General features: G+C 66.3%; 1 protein-coding gene across 2 annotated transcripts; it reads right to left on the bottom strand.

Annotated features, from left to right (window-relative positions):
• On the bottom strand, positions 1165-16268 carry TOLLIP (toll interacting protein). 2 transcript variants are annotated; one of them, XM_018043348.1, is made up of 6 exons: positions 16133-16268; positions 8054-8203; positions 6171-6353; positions 5399-5551; positions 4740-4830; positions 1165-3080 (listed from the first exon to the last, which is right to left on the bottom strand). In XM_018043348.1, the coding sequence occupies exons 1-6, from the start codon at positions 16163-16165 to the stop codon at positions 2869-2871; spliced, it is 822 nt and encodes a 273-aa protein (XP_017898837.1). In that variant the 5' UTR covers positions 16166-16268; the 3' UTR covers positions 1165-2868. The 2 variants fall into 2 exon arrangements, with proteins under 2 accessions (XP_017898837.1, XP_017898838.1); XM_018043349.1 differs by lacking the exons at positions 4740-4830; positions 5399-5551; positions 6171-6353 and having other exon boundaries at positions 3024-3080.

The raw sequence follows: 17069 nt of genomic DNA, 5'->3' as shown, positions 1-17069 counted from the left end.
CACCACAGGGCCTGCCTCCGCTGTCAGCGCTGGGGCCCACCCCAGGTGCCCAGCTGGGAACCAGTGACTCATGCTGTCCCCCAAGGGCTGCGGTCCTCAGTGCCCAGGGAAGGTGGGGGCTGGGTCTCTTCATGGCCTTTCCTACTTAACCACTGAGGTCTAGTCGGGGCGGGACCCCCCTGGGACTGGACTGGAAATGGTCCAGCAGGGCTGACAAGCTTACGGACAGACTGCAGTCGGAGCTGGCGGCTCCTCTCCGGCCGCCACTGGGGTCTGTGCACTCCCCCGTCTCAGTCTGACTTCCTGGGCGACTGTGGCTGGGCTCTGCCCTGGCCTGAGTCTCCTAATTCCCGAGTGAAACAGCAGCATTCCCTCCAGTTCGGTCATCCTCAAGGCACAGCGTCTTCCTTACACCCATGGACCTCTTCCAGAACTAAGCATGTTTTCGAGGCACCTGAGGACTGTCATTTGCCACAGACCGGAGCTCCCGCGTGTGAACTGTTTTTATCACAGACCGGAGCTCCCGCGTGTGAACTGTTTTTATCACAGACCGGAGCTCCCGCGTGTGAACTGGTTTTATCACAGACCGGAGCTCCCGCGTGTGAACTGGTTTTATCACAGACCGGAGCTCCCCGCGTGTGAACTGTTTTTATCACAGACCGGAGCTCCCGCGTGTGAAGTGTCTTCACTCTCCAGAGACTGGAGCTCACGTGTGTGAATTATCACAGACCAGAGTTCACGCGTGTGAATTATTTTCACTCATCGCAGACCGGAGCTCATGCATGTGAACTGTTTTTATCACAGACCGGAGCTCACGTGTGTGAATTATCGCAGACTGGAGCTCACGCGTGTGAAGTGTCTTCACTCTCCAGAGACTGGAGCGCCTGTGTGTGAACTGTCTTCGCGCTCCGCAGGTCAGAGCTCACCTTGGAAGCGAGGGTGCTAACATCCTCTGTAGGCTTGCTCCCTGCAGGCTTCGTGCCTGCACGCCAGGCTCCGTGCACACACTGAGCTCCATGCTCACACTTCAGGCTCCCGGGCAGAGTCCAGCCTCTGCCCTGTGCCTTCACTCACTAGTCTGCTGGTGACCGTTTCATCAATTGGCTTATTAAAAGCCAGATTAAAGTGGAATAAAAGCAGTAAACTCTCTTTGAAGAACTGGACTTCTCTGTTTTTACATAGATCATTTATTAAGTTAGAAGGCTGAAAGGTACAAACATATCTTACAATCAAAGAGGAATCTGGACCCTGGACCCCAACAGAATGATCTGAAACGCAAAGCTCCAAGGACCATTTCTGCAAACACCCAGCAGGGCTCCTGAAACGGGAGTGGGGTGGGGAGCCTGCTGTACACGCCTCTCCTCTCCGACACCAAGCAGCAACCACCTGCGAGGCACCCCAGTCCTGGGCCCGGCAGCCACAGGCGCCGCGCTGAGTGCCCCCCGAGGGGCGGCCTGGACGCGAGCACGGAAGCGAGCAGAGCAGCATGGACAGCAGGGCCACCGGACGCCTCGAGGCCCCACAGGTGCGCCCCCCTCTGACCCAGTGCAGCAGCAGGCGTCCGCGACAAAGGGCCCCGAGCTGGCAGCTCTCACCCACCCTGAAGCCAAGTCTCCTGTCCTCGGAGGCCCAGGCAGGGGAGGCGGTGGTGGGGAGGCAGGGTGGGGCCGCCCGGGCTGGGGCCAGCCATCAGAGTTGCGCTGTGTGGTCACCGTGCTGCAGACAGCGTGCTGCTGCGCAGCCGCTGGTCTCACGCATCTACCGAGCGCCTGCGGCAAAGGCACCGGTGGTCTGAACCCCCCTCGCAAGCCTCCCTGCCACCGGGCCGCCACGGGAGGGGTCTGATTGGCTTGACCGCTGGCCAGCTTCACGCTAAGCCTACGTCGGGGACAGGACTGGGGTCTGAGTCCTCACCGCCTCGGGGTGGGGTCTGTCTCCATGTCCAGAGGCCGGGCAAGGCCTCCAGGCAGAGCGGCAACCGTGGCTGGCCGCACCGTGTTCTCACTTCCATGGGGCTCCACCCAGCTGGCCCCATCCTCAGTGTCCCCGGCCGGAGGCGGCAGGGTGCCGCCCACACCGCAGGTTGCCTCTTGCCTCTCAGGAAGACCTCCCAGTGCCAGCGGTCACCACGCTGACCCAGCCTGCGGCCCAGCTTCCTACACAAGGTCGGCAGTGAGCTGAGAGTTCATAGAGACCTTTGACAGACGAGGACGAGGACTGGGTCTGCTCCCAACACCCACCTCACTGAGCTCTACAGTCAGAGCGCGTCTGGGGGCGGCGACCCCTCGGGACAACATGGCATGGAGGGCGAGGCAGCAGGAAAGACTACAGGGCCGCGGGCTCAGGACGTGGCTGCAGACGCCAGGCTGGGCCCCGAGGCAAGGTCCACCCGACCCCAGCGAGGCGCCCAGGGAGACCGCCACGGGGAGGAGCGGAGCTTCTTGTCCTAAAGCCCTAACACGACCCATAGCAGCTGTTAGTGGGCTCTCTGTGCCTCACGTTAGTGTGTCTACCCAGGCAGGTGGCATCATGAGAGACCACCTGTCAACCCAGAAGGGGCCCAGCACCGAGGCCCTGCGGGGGAGCTGCTCCCAGGAGAGCCTCCCGGGGGATGGCCGGCAGGAAGTGGGCGTGTGCTCGGGACGCGCCGCCTCCACCCTTCAGGAAGCGAGAGGAGAGCCACTCCACCCACCCCGACCACGTGGAGAACGGCTCCAAGAACCAAAACCACATGCATCCCAACGAGGGCGAGGACGGCAACACGGACGTCCGAGGAAGGGGCTACGCGGGGCGTGTTCACGGGGATCTGCTGGGGACAGTGCTCGGGGCAGCTGGGCGGGCGGGCAGGCGGCAAGACGGCGGGCATGTCTAGGACTCCTCGCCCATCTGGAGCAGGGAGTTGATGGCTGCGTCCCTGCTGCCCCGCTGGGCCTCCAGCACGGAGCGGATCACCTCCCGGTCCATGTTGGGGAACATGTCCTGGATGGCCTTCAGGTCCTCCTCACGGCAGCGGGGCTGGGCGCTCACGGCTGGGGGCAGCGCCACAGGCACCACGCCGGGGCTGCACACGGCGGGCATCCCTGCAAGCAGAGGCGAGCTCAGTGGGCAGCCCCTCTGCTGCGGAGCCCAGGTCTCACCTGAGGTCTCCCCCACAACACGACCCCAGAGATCTCCCCCAACCCCCAACATGACCCCAGAAGTCTCCCCTCACCCCAACATGACCCCAGAGGTCTCCCCCTCACCCCAACATGACCCCAGAGGTCTCCCCCTCACCCCAACATGACCCCAGAGATCTTGGCCCCGGACATTGCCTCTCAGATAGGCCAGACGCTCAGGAGAAATGGGGGTGAGCAGACCTCAGCCATTTACACCACGGGGGTCAAGCCCTCCCACCACGGCCACCCCCAGCTGCCACCCCCCCAACCCCGAACACCGAGACTCCCCTGCCGGCCCTCCAGGACAGGCCTTCCCAGCTGGGCACCCAGTCCCAGTCAGACCCCGTCGAGGAAGGAGACCCCACCAGGCCCAGCGTCCTGGGGACGGCAGACCCCCCCCTGCTCCACACGGGCAGCACGTGGGGCTCCGGTGTCAGCTTGCCACACCAGCCGCACCCCTTCACTCCCGTGTGGACGCTGAGAAGCTCAAGGCATCTCAGCTGCTGGAAGACTCAGACCTGGAGCCACCAGAACCCAAGTCAAAGCTCCGACTGTCTCATGAGGAAAACAGACCAGCAAAAGGAAAGACAGAGCTGCTGAGGTCCCGCGGCTTCAGAGACAGCCCTGGCCAGACAGCGCTCTGAAGGGCGGAAGCGGCTGCAAAACTACCCATCTTTAGAAACTCAAAAGCACAGTCCCCCAACCAGGCCCAACAGCTCACACGGTCTCCTTTCCTGTCTGAGCTCAGAAGACCTTAAAGGCAGCTCAAAACCTTCCAAACCAAAACCAGCAGAAGAGCTGAGGTACAGGGGTGCCGGCCGCAGGGGTGGGACCAAGCCTGCGATGGACACGGCTGCCTGCGGGGCTGGACGTGCACCTGAGGCAGCCGCAGGGCCCAGCCCCTCCCTCCCGCTGCCCCCCGGCCCCTCCCTCCCGCTCCAGCCCTCACTCTTCCCCGCACTCTGCTCAAGAGCTCAGAGGTTTCTCAGGGACACGGCCACCACCGTGCGCACAGCACCCTCACATCCTCTCCCGTCTCCCAGGCTCTGAGCCTCCCACACTTGCGTCCCACCCCGTCCGACAGACGTTCACAGGCAGGGGGACTGAGTCACTTCCAATCAGAGCCTGGGTGGGAACTGACCACAGGCTGACGTGAAGGCACAGAAATCCAAGAGGAAAGCCACATCCTACTCCACTCTGCTGCGCGTGAACCGCCGGCTCACAAAGGTGAACACCACGAGAGGTCGAGAGCCGTGCACGGGGAATGAACGTGACAGACGCAGGAAGGCTCGGGCGTGCAGTCCGTCCATCCACCCGAAAGGACGTGACCTTGTGCTACAGCGACTCAGAAATCATGCTTCCCATCTCCACGCATTTAACTCAACTTCTCTGCACTGACAGAGAAAAAAACAATCCTACCCCCTACGCATGCAGAAGCCGACACAGGACAGCAGACCCCCGGTTTGGGGAAGCTCTCCAGGCACCGCCTGCAGACCAGGCCCAGCCTCTAGCTTGACACCCCACGCACCTCCCTCCTGCTCTGACGCCACCCCAGGAGACGCGCCACGAGGAGGGCAGACGCACCTGTGATGGGCACGTAGCCCACACCCTGCTGGTACACGGTGGGCATCAGGACCACGGGTTGAGGCGGCATCATCATGGCAGTCGGCAGCGACTGAAACACACCAAAGATGACCCCAGGGTCACAGCAGAACACCGCCCCCAGCCTCACCAAAAGCTGGGGGGGGGCAGCACCAGGCCTGGGGCCCCACGGTCGAGGCAGGGACGCGCCCTGTCCCCAACCTCAGACGCCTGTTCACACCGCCTCCCCACAGGCTCCTCTGCAGGCAGAGGACGACGCGGGTGGAAGGCGTCTGTCGTCAGAGCCGCAGAACACGACTGAGAGGCCATCGAGAGAGGACGCCGCTCCAGGCTACAAGCCGGAGTGCACGCTTCAGGCTCAAACCCCTGCCGTCCCAGGACAGCCTCTCTCTGGCTGCAGTTAGTTAGACACAGCAGCAGCGTCCCATCCACATGGAAGCGTCTGCTGAACAGGTAGGATGTACCCAGTAGAAACGTGCTGATGTGGGAACCCGCAGTGACTGGTCCAGTGCCAGGAAGGGGTGAGCAGGTACCAGCGCGGCAGCCCCGAGGCTGGGGGTCCGCCGGCCCGGGTCCGCCGGCCCAGGTCCCCCGGCCCGCCCCCCGCACGGGGAGCACCGGGGCAGGCGCGGCGGTCTCACCGTGTACGACAGCACCAGGTTGATCATCCCCTCCTTATCGTCGCCCTGCCGCCCGCTCAGGCTGTACCACTCGTCCACGACCTTGCCCTGCTTCAGCGCCTCGGGGATCGTCACGTGCGTCCAGGCGATGCGGTCATCCATGGAGAAGGCCCGCTGGGGGAGGCGGGAGACGGCATGTGACCCCAGATCCCCCAGGGCCCTCCCCCCGCAGGGTGTGCACAGCATGGAGCACCCACCTCGCTCCCCTCCTGCGGGTCCACACGGAGGGAGGGGCTCCAGTGAGCCACCACCATCGCCTGCACCAACCCGCGGGGCCAGACCCCCGGACACGCGCTCCCCTGAACCATGCCTTCCCCTCCCGCTCCACCCCAATCCCTGAGGACCGCAGCCTCTCCCAGCCCTGCCGCCCACCCCACTCTGAGCCAGCCTCAGAAGGGCTGGGGCACGTGGAGGGCCAGGCTGAGAAGGGCCTGGGGCTCCCGACACCCAGGGGACACTCAGGAGGCTCCTGCCATTCCCCCACAAAGAGGCCAGTGCCCACCCTGCCAGGGCCTGACCGTGTCAGCCCTGAGCCACGTGCGGACAGCAGTGCCTGGCCTGACTGGTCGGGCGACGCCCACGCTCCGGACATGGTGGTGACGTGTCTGAGTGTAGGTTCCAGAGACTCTGGGGGCACAGAGCACCTGTCCCACCACAGCACCCCGCCTGCACACACGCCCGACGTTCTGGAGCAGCCGGGAGCCTGAGCCGCAGCGGCCCGCGTGGTGCCCACCTCGTCGAAGATCTCCAGGTAGAAGGAGTCCACGCCCGGGGGCACGGTGCACTGGATGACCTTGTTCCAGCGCGGGTTCTTGGCGCCGTTGTGGGCCGTGGGCGTCTCATACACGGCGTAGCCCAGGCGCAGGCGGCAATAGGGGTCCATGCGGGTCACACCGTAGTTCTTCGCCAGCTTGGCCTGAAACAAAGCCGCCGCGTGAGACGGGGCCGCAGCCGTGAGCCTGGGAGCCTCCCTGCCACCCACGGCTTCCAGGGCGCTCTGGGTGCTGACCCACTGGACACGGCCACCACTGTGCCGTCGACCCTCCACAACCACAGGTCCAAAGTGAAAGAGAAAGGCGCTGGACCAGGAAAGAACATCCCAGAAACTTCCAAAAGCAAAACCTGAATCTGCCATACCAGCAACTGGGTTTACAGCCTTGTACCGTATGACAACTGAGCTCACGCGGCGTGTTCGGCATGCTAGGTGTCAGGAGTAACCCAGGGATGGCTCTGAGAACATGGGATCTGTGCAGGCCACGTGCAAACCTGCACTGTTTCAGGTAGTGGCCTTGAGCGTCCTCAGACTGTGCTGTCTGTGGGGTCCCAGAGCCCGTTCCGAGGACAACTGTGCTTCGGGGCCCAGGAACGAGGAGGTGGTCTGGGCTGGGCCCAGCGTCTCAGGACACACCCGCTGCTGGGCGGGGCTGGGTCCCCCCGACTCCTGGGGAGGAGGGTGGAGAGGGCAGGCCGTCCTGGGACAGAGTCTGAGCCCCGGAGAAGCAGGGGTCGGGGGCCCCCTGAGAAGCGAGGCCTGGCCAAGGCCCTCTCTGCGTCCTCAGACAGTGACCGTGCCGGCCCCCTGACCAGGCAGGACTCTCTCAGCAGTGACTGACCCTGCCCAGTGCCCGGGGGGCCGGGAATCCGCTCCGAGGGGCCTGATCCCCTGGAGCCCACGCCTCACGGTGACCAGGGCTAGCGCCCTGGTTCCTGCTGAGCAACGGACAGACTCCAGGAAGCACCCTGGGGCCTGAGGGCAGGCCCATGACAGCCAGAGGGAAGGGAACTTTCCGTGGTGCTGGAGAAATGCTCTTATCACAGGGGTGGACACACGTGTCGAGAGGTCACAGAAACAGCACGTTAATTCAAACCAGTGTGTCCTGACACGTATGTCACACTCAACAGGCCAGTTCTTTTTAAAAGCCCCTAGAGCCTGCTGCCTGTGAGACGCCATCTCTTCCCGACGAAGGCTCTGTGGAAGCCCCGCCCATTGGGAACCTCCTTGCACCCCTCTCGGGCTGACACCCCCTGAGCTCTGGTGCGCCTGCCCGCGATCATGCCCCAGAGCCGCCCCTCCACGTAGGACCAGCTGACCCACCTCCAGACACGCGCCTCATGTCACCGCAGGACCTCCCCCTGAAGTCATCTCTGAGCCTCAGGCACATCCTCTCAAGCACCCTCGAATGAACGTGTCCGACACTGAAGTGTGGCTCTCCTCCCCACCTGCTCCTGCAGTCTCCCCATTCTGGCCACTGCCCACCACCCCTGGTGCCGGCGACAGGCCGCGGGGTCACACACCCTCCTCCCGCCCCAACTTGAGGGCTCTCGAACTGGGCTGGATCCCCCCAGGAGGCCAAACGCGGGGCCTTCCAGCCTTGCCCACCATCTTCCTGACACAGAGCCCGAGGGAGCCCTGGACCCGGTTCGGGACGAGCCGTCTGCTTCCTACTTACTTGCCCCACGCTGCTCGCTGCCCCCCATCCCCCGCCCTTGCCCCCAGCCCAGGGGTGGGGACTCCAGTTCAACCCACGCCCTCCACAGTAGCCTCCAGCCGCCCACTGCTGCCCCCAACCCTCGGCGTCCGCGCTCGGCCCCACGGGCTCTGAGGGCCACACCCACCTGCACCACAGTGACGCTGAGGCGGCCCACGGTGCCCAGGGCCCCTCCGTACTGCAGCTGCTGTGCGGCCTGTGCGTCCAGCTGGATCTGCTGCTGCTGCTGCGTGGGCGTGATGCGCAGGAAGTCCTGGGGCAGCTCCCCGATGTACACCTGCGGGACCACGGCATCAGCGCGGGGCCGCCCGCCCTGGCCCAGCCCCCCTGCTGCACCACGCGGGTCTGGGGCTCCAGCCTGCAGGCCCCCTAGGGCCTGTGCTCCTGGGGGCAGGGCGCCCAGCACATGGGGCTCCGTGGAGGCCCGAGCACGTCCCTGCCTGAAAGCACATCTCGCATCCTCGCTGGGGCTGCAAGCCGCTCTCAGGCCTCAGATGCGCTTGTCGCGTGTTGCCGGTCCCAGCCGCAGACCAGGACCATGGCGAGCACGCCTCTCCACCACAAGCTGTTCACTGGGTAAAGCCTGAGGCCCAGATGCCCAGAGACTCGGAGCAGCCTCTGTGCAGACGCCTCGGGAGAACAGCTCGCCCGCAGAAGCGCCCTGAAGACCAAGAAGCCTGCAGAGTGACCAGCAGAGGCCACGGGACCCGGCCCTGGAGAGGGAAGGCGGCGGGAGGGCACCGGCGCCTGGGCACACACCCGCGCGCGGAGGGTGTGCGGTCTGACGGCGACAACTCCAAGGAGACCACAGGAGACCAAGCTCGGACCAGCTGGGCTCCGCCGGGGCCGTGAGCACAGAGAGATGCCCCCCAGGGCAGGCGGCCCACTCCCCGGGTGCTCAGGAACCTGGACCCCCCCGCCTCTGCTCTCTGCCGGGTGGGGGGGTGCAGGGCCGGGGGGCACAGTGCAGCCAGGGCCCAGGACCCACGACAGAGACCTGGCTGCAGGGGGGAACCAGGGCCACAGCCCCCCTCAGAGCCCAGAGCGCAGGGGCCCCAGACCCCTGCGCAGGGACCCGAAGAACGTGGCGGCTTCAGGGAACACGGGAGAGAAGACCCTGCATGTCGTGGTGAGCCCTGGCGATCGCATTTATGGACAGTGGCTGCCAGGGACCACCAGATGCTGCCAGACGCCAAGGCTCCCGCGAGGCTGACCAGACGGCATGGGGTGGGCGTCCAGACGGCACCCACCTGCCTGGGAGCGCGCCTGCCGGCTCTAGGGTGCCCTCACTCCTGCGTGCTGGCGCTCACCCCAGAACCAGCACCCGTACAACGAAGAGAGGCCCCGAGAGTCTGATGCCAACGGCGGGACAGACGGGAACTGTGGAGGCAGAGAGGCCCTTCTGACGGGCACTCTCGCCACTGTCCCCAGTGGCCTGCTCCCTGGGGACACCGGGCTCCACTCCGCATCCCCCAGCTCCGCTGCCTCAAGGCCCAGTGCAGGGCGGGGCCCAGGCGCCCCGGAGCCCGCGTTGCCAGGAAAGGCTCAGCACCTTCCTTCGCTCCCCAAGGCGCTGTGGGGTGCGTCTCCTGGGTGGTGGCGCAGCAGAGCAGGCCCCAGCCCGGGCCCCGGGAGGCAGGCAGCTTGTGACACCCTGCGGCCGCACCCTCGGGAAGGGCTGAGGCACCCAGGACACACCAGTTCCCAGTTCCACGGCGCCAAGACCAGACCCCTGTGCCCACAACACACCCGCCAAGAGCCCTCGGGCCACTTGCTGCCCGTAGCCCAGCCTTGGCCTGCCCGGCGCTTCAGCCCTGACTCACGGTGACCACGCCCGCTGTCCTTCGGAGCGGCCGCCCACCCAGCCCTGAGGACCCCGCGGGGAACAGGCCGCGCGGGGCCAGGTGATGGTCAGGAACAGCAGCTCCACTCCTCCAGCCCGTGTGCCCTGCCCGGGGCTGTGCACCCCCTTCATCGTCCTCATGCTGGTTCTGGGTCCGCACAGCCCACACGGGAGCCACTGGACAGCGGGCCAGGCTCAGGCCTGGGTGGGGGGCGGGGGGTCGTCACAGCCGAGAGCTGGTGCAGCAGCACGGAACCCAGAGACTCCCAGTCCAGGCAGCTGCCCGCCTGTAGGCGCCACAGGCGGCAGAGGCCTGAGTCAGCCAACGGGCCAGGGCAGGCCCTGGGGGCTCCCTGCCCCGGGGTGGCTGATAACGGCCCCGCCAGCCGGACAGCAGCCTCAGTGGCCTGTGGGGAGGAGCAAGCCACACACACCCCACCCCCGGGAGGTCACAGGACGTGCCCGCTGAGGCCTGCGACCCCCACCATCACCACCTGGGTCACTGCAGCCGCTCACCCTCCCTGCCCACCCCACCGTCCTCCTGCCTCAAGGAAAGAGAAGCAAAAACCTGGAAGCCACCAAAGGGAAGGCGGGTATCATCAGCGCCTCCGAACCCGGCTGAGGAGGGGGCGGCTCCCAAAGGGCTCCATGGAGCCCCCAGCCCTGCCCTCTGCCAGGTGTCACTGCGAACAGCCCCGTCCTTCCCGGAGGCCAGCTCTCCTCCCCTTCCTACCCTGCTGCTGCTACTGCTGCTAAGGCACTTCAGGCGTGTCCGACTCTGTGCGACCCCATAGATGGCAGCCCATCAGGCTCCACCGTCCCTGGGATTCTCCAGGCAAGAACACTGGAGTGGGTTGCCATTTCCTCCTCCAACACATGAAAGTGAAAAGTAAAAGTGAAGTTGCTCAGTCGTGTCTGACTCTCAGCAACCCCGTGGACCGCAGCCTTCCAGGCTCCTCCGTCCATGGGATTTTCCAGGCAAGAGTACTGGAGTGGGGTGCCATCCTATCCTGCAGGCCGCCCCAACTTCCTAAACAGCCCAGACTCGGACAAGCCATTGAAGCCCAAGCGTCTGGCTGTCCCGGCCCTGCGGACAGTCCACACAAGCCCCAGACAGGGGGCTGAGAGGAGGCATTAAGAGAGCACAAGGACACCAGAGGGCGAGCGCGAGACACGGCACCGCCGGCCACACGAGCACCAGGCCACGCCGCTGACGGACAGCGAGCAGCACCGGGGGCTCGGCAGGGAGCTCCAGCGCCGCTCACGCCGCTCAGGACCTGGCGCAGCTGACACGGAGCACCCCGCCCACACTGCAGCTGTGGGGCGGCAGGGCCGGGGCAGACGGGCGCCGCACTGCAAGGTCTCAGCTCTGCCGCACGTGCACATCTTCCCAGCCAGACGCGGGGCAGTCGCAGCGCCCGCGGGGCTCGGGTCCCAGCAGAAGAAAGGCAGCCGCACAAGGCCCCACTGCTGCCCGAGGAGGGACGGTGTGGCCGGCTCAGGCGGCCTTGGGAGAAGACGCCGCCTCTGCAGCAATCTGAAGGCAGGACGGGGCGGCATGCAGGGTCTGGGGAGGAGCGGGGCACAGGCCTGGCTAGGAGCCCGGGGGGGCAGCTCTAGGGACGGTGGGGAGGTGGCCAAAGCCGGGCAAGCAGGGAGGGCAGGAACATGCAGGGCAGACAGGTGCCAGGAGCACCAGGCTCTGACTCGGAGACGGGGGGGGGGGGGGGGGTTAGGGTTGGGGGGGAGGGGGACGGGCAAGGGGCTGCTCCCACAACGGGCTCTGCCTGGGGCCTGGCCCCAGCTGAGAAGGAACCGGCTCTGGGTCTACTCAGAAGGCAGAGCCGCACAAGAGCCTGTAGGTGTGCGCGAGTTTCCGGTGGGAGCCGCAAAGGGGCTGGGGCTGCCGCCTGAGGCGACGGGAACATCAGCGAGGGTCCCAGGGAAAGAAGGAAATCCCCATGAAGAGAGACCCCCAGCAGGGAGGGACGTCGCACCTGTGTCCACAGCTGCAGCCATTTTCAGAGGCCCCAGAACAAACCCCAGACAAGTCACCACCCGAGTCCCCCTCCTCACCTGCTCACTCCCACGCCCCACAGAATGCAGGCGGGCTCTGCCCCCGGGGGCCTTCCCACTGTGACAGGCAGCGGCCCCTCCCATGCCCCACTGCCACCCCGCCCCGGCTCCCGTCCAGCCGGGGTAGCACCATTGGCGGGGGCAGGGGGAAGGATGCACAGATGCGGGCGCCCGAGCAGAGGGGGTCTGCGGCCGAGGCCACACGGGCCCCTTCACATCCGGAGAGAAGGGGACCGGGAGCTCAGAGTCCCAGATACCACACAGACCTTTCAGGAATCAGAGAAAGCAGGACGAACAATCCATCTGAACAAACACCAGCTCATCAAACAACACCCCTCCTGGGAGGAAAGCAGAGGTCACCGAGGCCGCCTGCTGCCCAGGAGGGCCGTTACAGAGACGGACCTGAGAGCCCCCAGGGCCGCACGGTGGCGTCCCCAGGAGGACTGCAACGAGAAAGAAGGACGATGTGTTTCAAACCAGCAGAGAAGGAAAATGGAACGAATGAACCTGGGTTAGTGACTCCAGCAGAAGGCAAGGAGAGAGAGAGAAGAGGAGCGAGCGGGCGGAAGCGCAGAAGGAAGTGCGGGGAACTCACGGCGCGCGTGTGACCGCCCGCGCAGACGCGCGCATCCCCGGCAAAGGGCGAAGACCCGGCGGCCGCGCGCGCTGCTGACGGCAGGCCCGCCCGACACGCGCGCGAGTCCGAGAACAGGCGTGTACCAGGCAGACGCTCCCTGAAAGCAAGCTGGCATCCCTCATCGCGGCAAGCCAAACAAGAAAGGCCTGTACACGGCCAGCAGGGTCACCACACGCAGCAAGGTCTGACTCACAGGAAGACGGGGCCTTCTCAGCCCGGAAGCGCTCCTAACTCAGCCACAGAGAATCCAGAGCAGAGCTCATGGGGCCTGGGGAATCGGGACACGGGCCAGCTGGGCGGAGAAGCCACCCCTCGCCCAGGACTTGGGCCAGAGGGATGGATTCACCTGGCGAGAGCGGGCCATTTGAGCCAGCCGGGAGCTCGGGCCAGACTCCAACCGAGACAGAGAGAAAGCCACGCGCCAGCCCAAAGAGAAGAACCTCTCCTTCCTTTGAAAACTGCAAAGGCAGAGCAAGGCCTGAGCCTGCATCTTGCCTTCCATATAGACTGGACTTAAGGACAACTAGACCTCACTCACCTATACCAGCAGGCCCCCCAAAACCAAGCAATAAAACTCAAACACAACTCCCTGCCACCCCTGGTGGGTCACAGGCTCAGCAACAGGCATCAGTTCGTGCGAGGCTGACGAGGACCTGGCTGTCACAGGCCACACGGTGTCACCCAACAGCTCGCCCTCAGGCCTCACGACGGAAACAACAGAAAGGGGCTGCGCTGACCAGCCCGCATCTCCCAAAGCTGGGCAAGTGGCCCTCACTGCTCCCGTCAGCCTAGAGTCTGTGGACACACAGCAAGGCTCAGCCTCTGACCAAGCCTGACCGCTGCCCGCCGAGCTGGCCAGCAGCACGGGCGGCTGCAGCGACACGTGCCACAAACCCCCTCCGAGCCCCCCAGTTGCTCCCGTGGGCGCCCATTCACGCTTTTCATCCTCTGTGGACCAGAAAGAAGCACGGGGCGGAGAAGGTAGCAAGGGGGGGAATGCCAGCGCCACTGAAAGCGGGCGGGCAGCGCAGGGCGGGCAACCCTCAGCGGCCACTCGGGGAAAGCTATTCTGAAGACACAAATACCACAGCTTCTGGAATTTAAGTCATTTCCCAGCTCCCCAGGCTCCCTGTTCAGGGACAGAGGGAATCTCCCCAAGTGGGCAGGCCCACTTCTGCCTTCATGTGCCCGGGGACCCTGCCCATCCGTCCTTCACCAGGCGCCGGAGACAGACAGACTTCAGAGTCAGCCCAGGTCCCCTGGTCAGTGACCCTGGGCTGAGGCTGAGTGCTGCCTGTCCTGTGTGAGCCAGGCTGGGACCCCAGGCAGAGGCTGGCCCTTGGGCGTGCCACCCAGCCGGGACCCAGCGCATCCGCGGGCCTCCACTGCACCAGGCACGCACAGGACAGCCCCCGCCAAGTCCATGCATCCTGGCAAGGGAAGCGGTCTCCACCAGACTCTAGTAACCGCAAAAGGAAGGGCTCCCCAACGCCGATAACTGGAGAGGAAGCCTCTACAAGTGCCGTTCACCCACGGGGGATAGGCTGGTGGGGAGACGTAGAACGAGAGGGTAGGTGCCAGGCAAAAGCTCTAGAAAACACAGAAAGCACACTCGAGTGGCCCCCGCCCCCCAGCACAGGCACCCCCCTCAGGAGCTCCCGGCCTCGAGGCAGCGGCTCTCCCCACCCTCTCCAGCTCTGCTTCCCACGCTCCCCTTCCCTTAAGTCTCGGTCAGACGTGCTTCCTCCACAGCCCTACTCACCCCTGGCCCAGGGAGGCTACTGCTCACCACGATTCCAGGCCAGACCTTCAGGCCCAGGCCTGGCTCCTCTGTGAGCCTGACAGCGGCATCAGTGAGCCGTGCTACCCAAGACACCGAGAGCGCCCGCACCGAGGCCAGCGCGCCCGAGGGCCGGAGCCCCCAGCTGCTCTGGCCCTGACCGAACCTCAGGGCATGAGCTCGGCCCCTGAGGAGCACCCCTCACACCCGTGCCAGTCCACGCGTGGGGCCCAAGTCCCCGACAAGAGAATGTGCCAGTCGTCCGGGTCACTGGGAGCTCAACAGCACAGGCCTCACATCCAGACACCCTCTGCCGCCTGGGCCCTGTCACAGCCCTACCTCAGCGCAGGGCCAACATCCCTCTGGACTAGAAGAGGCCCGCCTTCACCACGCGCTCCCCTTGCCTGGGTCCCAGCAGGCCTGCGCATGTCTGCCTGCGGATCCCGCCTGGCGAAGGCACAGAGCTCCCAGCAGGTCTGACCCAGGACAGAACCAACACCCGTCCCTGCTGCCCCTGTAGAACGGAAGAAGTGCTGACGCTCAGCCTGCTCCAAGCCACTGTGTGCAGTGAAGACGGAGACGGGAAGCCAGGGGCCAGAATCCACCCTACAAACTCCGGGACCTTTCCACACGCATGCCTGTCACGAAGCCGTCACGTCCCATTCAAACGGTCAGAAAGAGCACCTGTGCCCAAAGGGCTTCCAACAAGACCTGCTTTCCTCAAACTCAGAAAGACGCCGTGTGGATAGATTCGTCTCCCGCTGGCAGAGACACAGACAAGATCTGTCCACCCTGGCGGGAGGGTGAAGAGCCAGGGCTGCGGGGACTTCCCTGGTGAAGCCACATCAAACCATCAACCAGAACCTTGTCCCAGCTGAAGGCTCTGACTGTGATTAAAGCAAACAAACCTCACCGCTCATGGTCAGGCACCCCAACCCAGTCTGAACGGGGGCTAGAGGCGACTCCCCAGGAGCCGAAGCCTTGCTCTTGGACAAGGACACAGCAGCCGCGCAGGAGACAGGACTCCAGGGCCAGAGGCAGAAGAGGACTCCCAGCTCAGGACCCCTCATGTGTTACCAAAGGAACCGAGGGACACAGCTGGGCCTGGACCCTCCTTCATCCAAGCCTGGCCGGGTGGCTCCTCTACAGACGGACACTCTAGGCACAGGGTGTTGCCTCCTCCAGGGGACCCAGCGGGTGCTGACCCTGCCCGACCCCGGGGCCCGCCGGTGGGGGCGGGGCCCCCTCCACCCGGGGACGCAACGGGCGCCGACCTTCCCCCATCCCGGGGAACCAACGGGCGCCGATCCTCCTCCTCCCGGGGAACCAACGGGCGCCGACCATCGCCCATCCCGGGGACGCAACGGGCGCCGACCCTCCCCCATCCCGGGGAACCAACGGGCGCCGATCCTCCTCCTCCCAGGGAACCAACGGGCGCCGACCATCGCTCATCCCGGGGAACCAACGGGCGCCGACCATCGCCCATCCCGGGGAACCAACGGGCGACGACCCTCCTCCTCCACGGGACGCAACGGGCGCCGACCATCGCTCATCCCGGGGACCCAACGGGCGCCGACCCTCCCCCATCCTGGGGAAGCAACGGGCGCCGACCCGCCTCCTCCCCGGGAAGCAACGGGCGCCGACCCTCCCCGGCCCCGGGGACCCAACCGGCGCCGACCCGCCTCCTCCCGGGGACGCAACCGGCGCCGACCACCCCCCGCCTCGGGCGCCCGGTGAGCGTGAGGCCTCGTCCTCCCGGGGCCCCGCACGGTGCGCGGCCTCTCCCTGCCGGGGACTCCCTTCCGCTCGCACGGAGCCCGGCGCCGGCCTGTGCCCGAAGGCCGCGGAGCCCGCCCCCGCCGGAGCCTACCGGCCCGCGCTGCGTGCTGACGGTGGTCGCCATGGTCCGGCCGGCCCCGCGCGTAGCCCACCGACAGCCGCCAGAGACGCGAGCCGACGGCGCTCCCGCGAGGCCGCAGCCGCCCCAGTCAGCTGACGGCGGCCCCGCCCCCGCCCGGCCCGGACGCAGGCGCAGAGCGCGCCGCCGCTTCCGGCTTCTCGCGCAGGCGCGCGCGCTCCCGCCGGGCGCCTGCGCAGTCGCGCCCGCCGCGCCGCGGCCCCGTGAAATGGCTCCCGGGCCGGCGGTGTGCGCTTGCGCGCTGGGGCGCGGCGGGCAGCCGGGCGCGGCCGGCGGGGGCGGGTGGGGACGGGAGCCGCCGCGGCTGCCGCGCGGGCTCGTGGCCCGGCCGCGCCCCGCGAGTGGCCGGCGTGACCCGGTGCGGCCGCGGCCTTCCGAGTGTTCCGGCGGTGAGGCCGCGCGATTCCCCTGCCGCCCGCCGGCCCCTCGGCACGGTGTGCCCGACGCTGCTGGCCGGGCGGCCTCTGGGGTCTCCACGCAGCCCTGCGCTTGTCCATCCAAGGCGGCTCCCCCGGGCCTGGCGTTCTGCTCCCGACACAGACAGCCGCTGGCCACTCCAGGCCGCCGCGCGGATTCCCCCGCCAGTGGCCACCCTCTCGCGCCCGAGCTGGGGCGCCGCGTCCCCCTCGCGCCACAGCCTCAGCCGCCCGCCAGTCGCCTCTCCCGGACGGGAAGTATTAAGAGGCTTCCGGATGGCACCCAACCCACAGCGAGACCCCGCGTCCTTAAACCTTACCCGGAATCGCCTAGAAGAGCCCCCATCCTACATGGGGTCCCCCTGTGCGTCCCCAGGGTCTCTGGTCTTACTGGTCTGCGAACTAGCGAGAACCCCAGCTCGTCGAGGTGCAGGCGTTCCCGGTGGCCTGCCTGGAGGGCACTGTCACACCCG

The sequence above is a fragment of the Capra hircus genome, chromosome 29 (genome assembly GCF_001704415.2).
Source record: "Capra hircus breed San Clemente chromosome 29, ASM170441v1, whole genome shotgun sequence".
Taxonomy (NCBI): domain Eukaryota; kingdom Metazoa; phylum Chordata; class Mammalia; order Artiodactyla; family Bovidae; genus Capra; species Capra hircus.
Note: the sequence above shows the minus strand (reverse complement) of the source record. Positions and strands in the feature narration are given on the sequence as shown.

What these genes read in the sequence shown, in the direction of transcription:
- TOLLIP (XM_018043348.1), bottom strand. Translation starts at nt 16,165, where the DNA reads ATGGCGACCACCGTCAGCACGCAGCGCGGGCCG. An exon ending in TCAGCGTCACTGTGGTGCAG is followed by an intron (nt 6,354 to 8,053) that starts GTGGGTGTGGCC and finishes GCTTTGTTTCAG; the next exon opens with GCCAAGCTGGCGAAGAACTA. An exon ending in GGGCTACGTGCCCATCACAG is followed by an intron (nt 3,081 to 4,739) that starts GTGCGTCTGCCC and finishes CTCTGCTTGCAG; the next exon opens with GGATGCCCGCCGTGTGCAGC.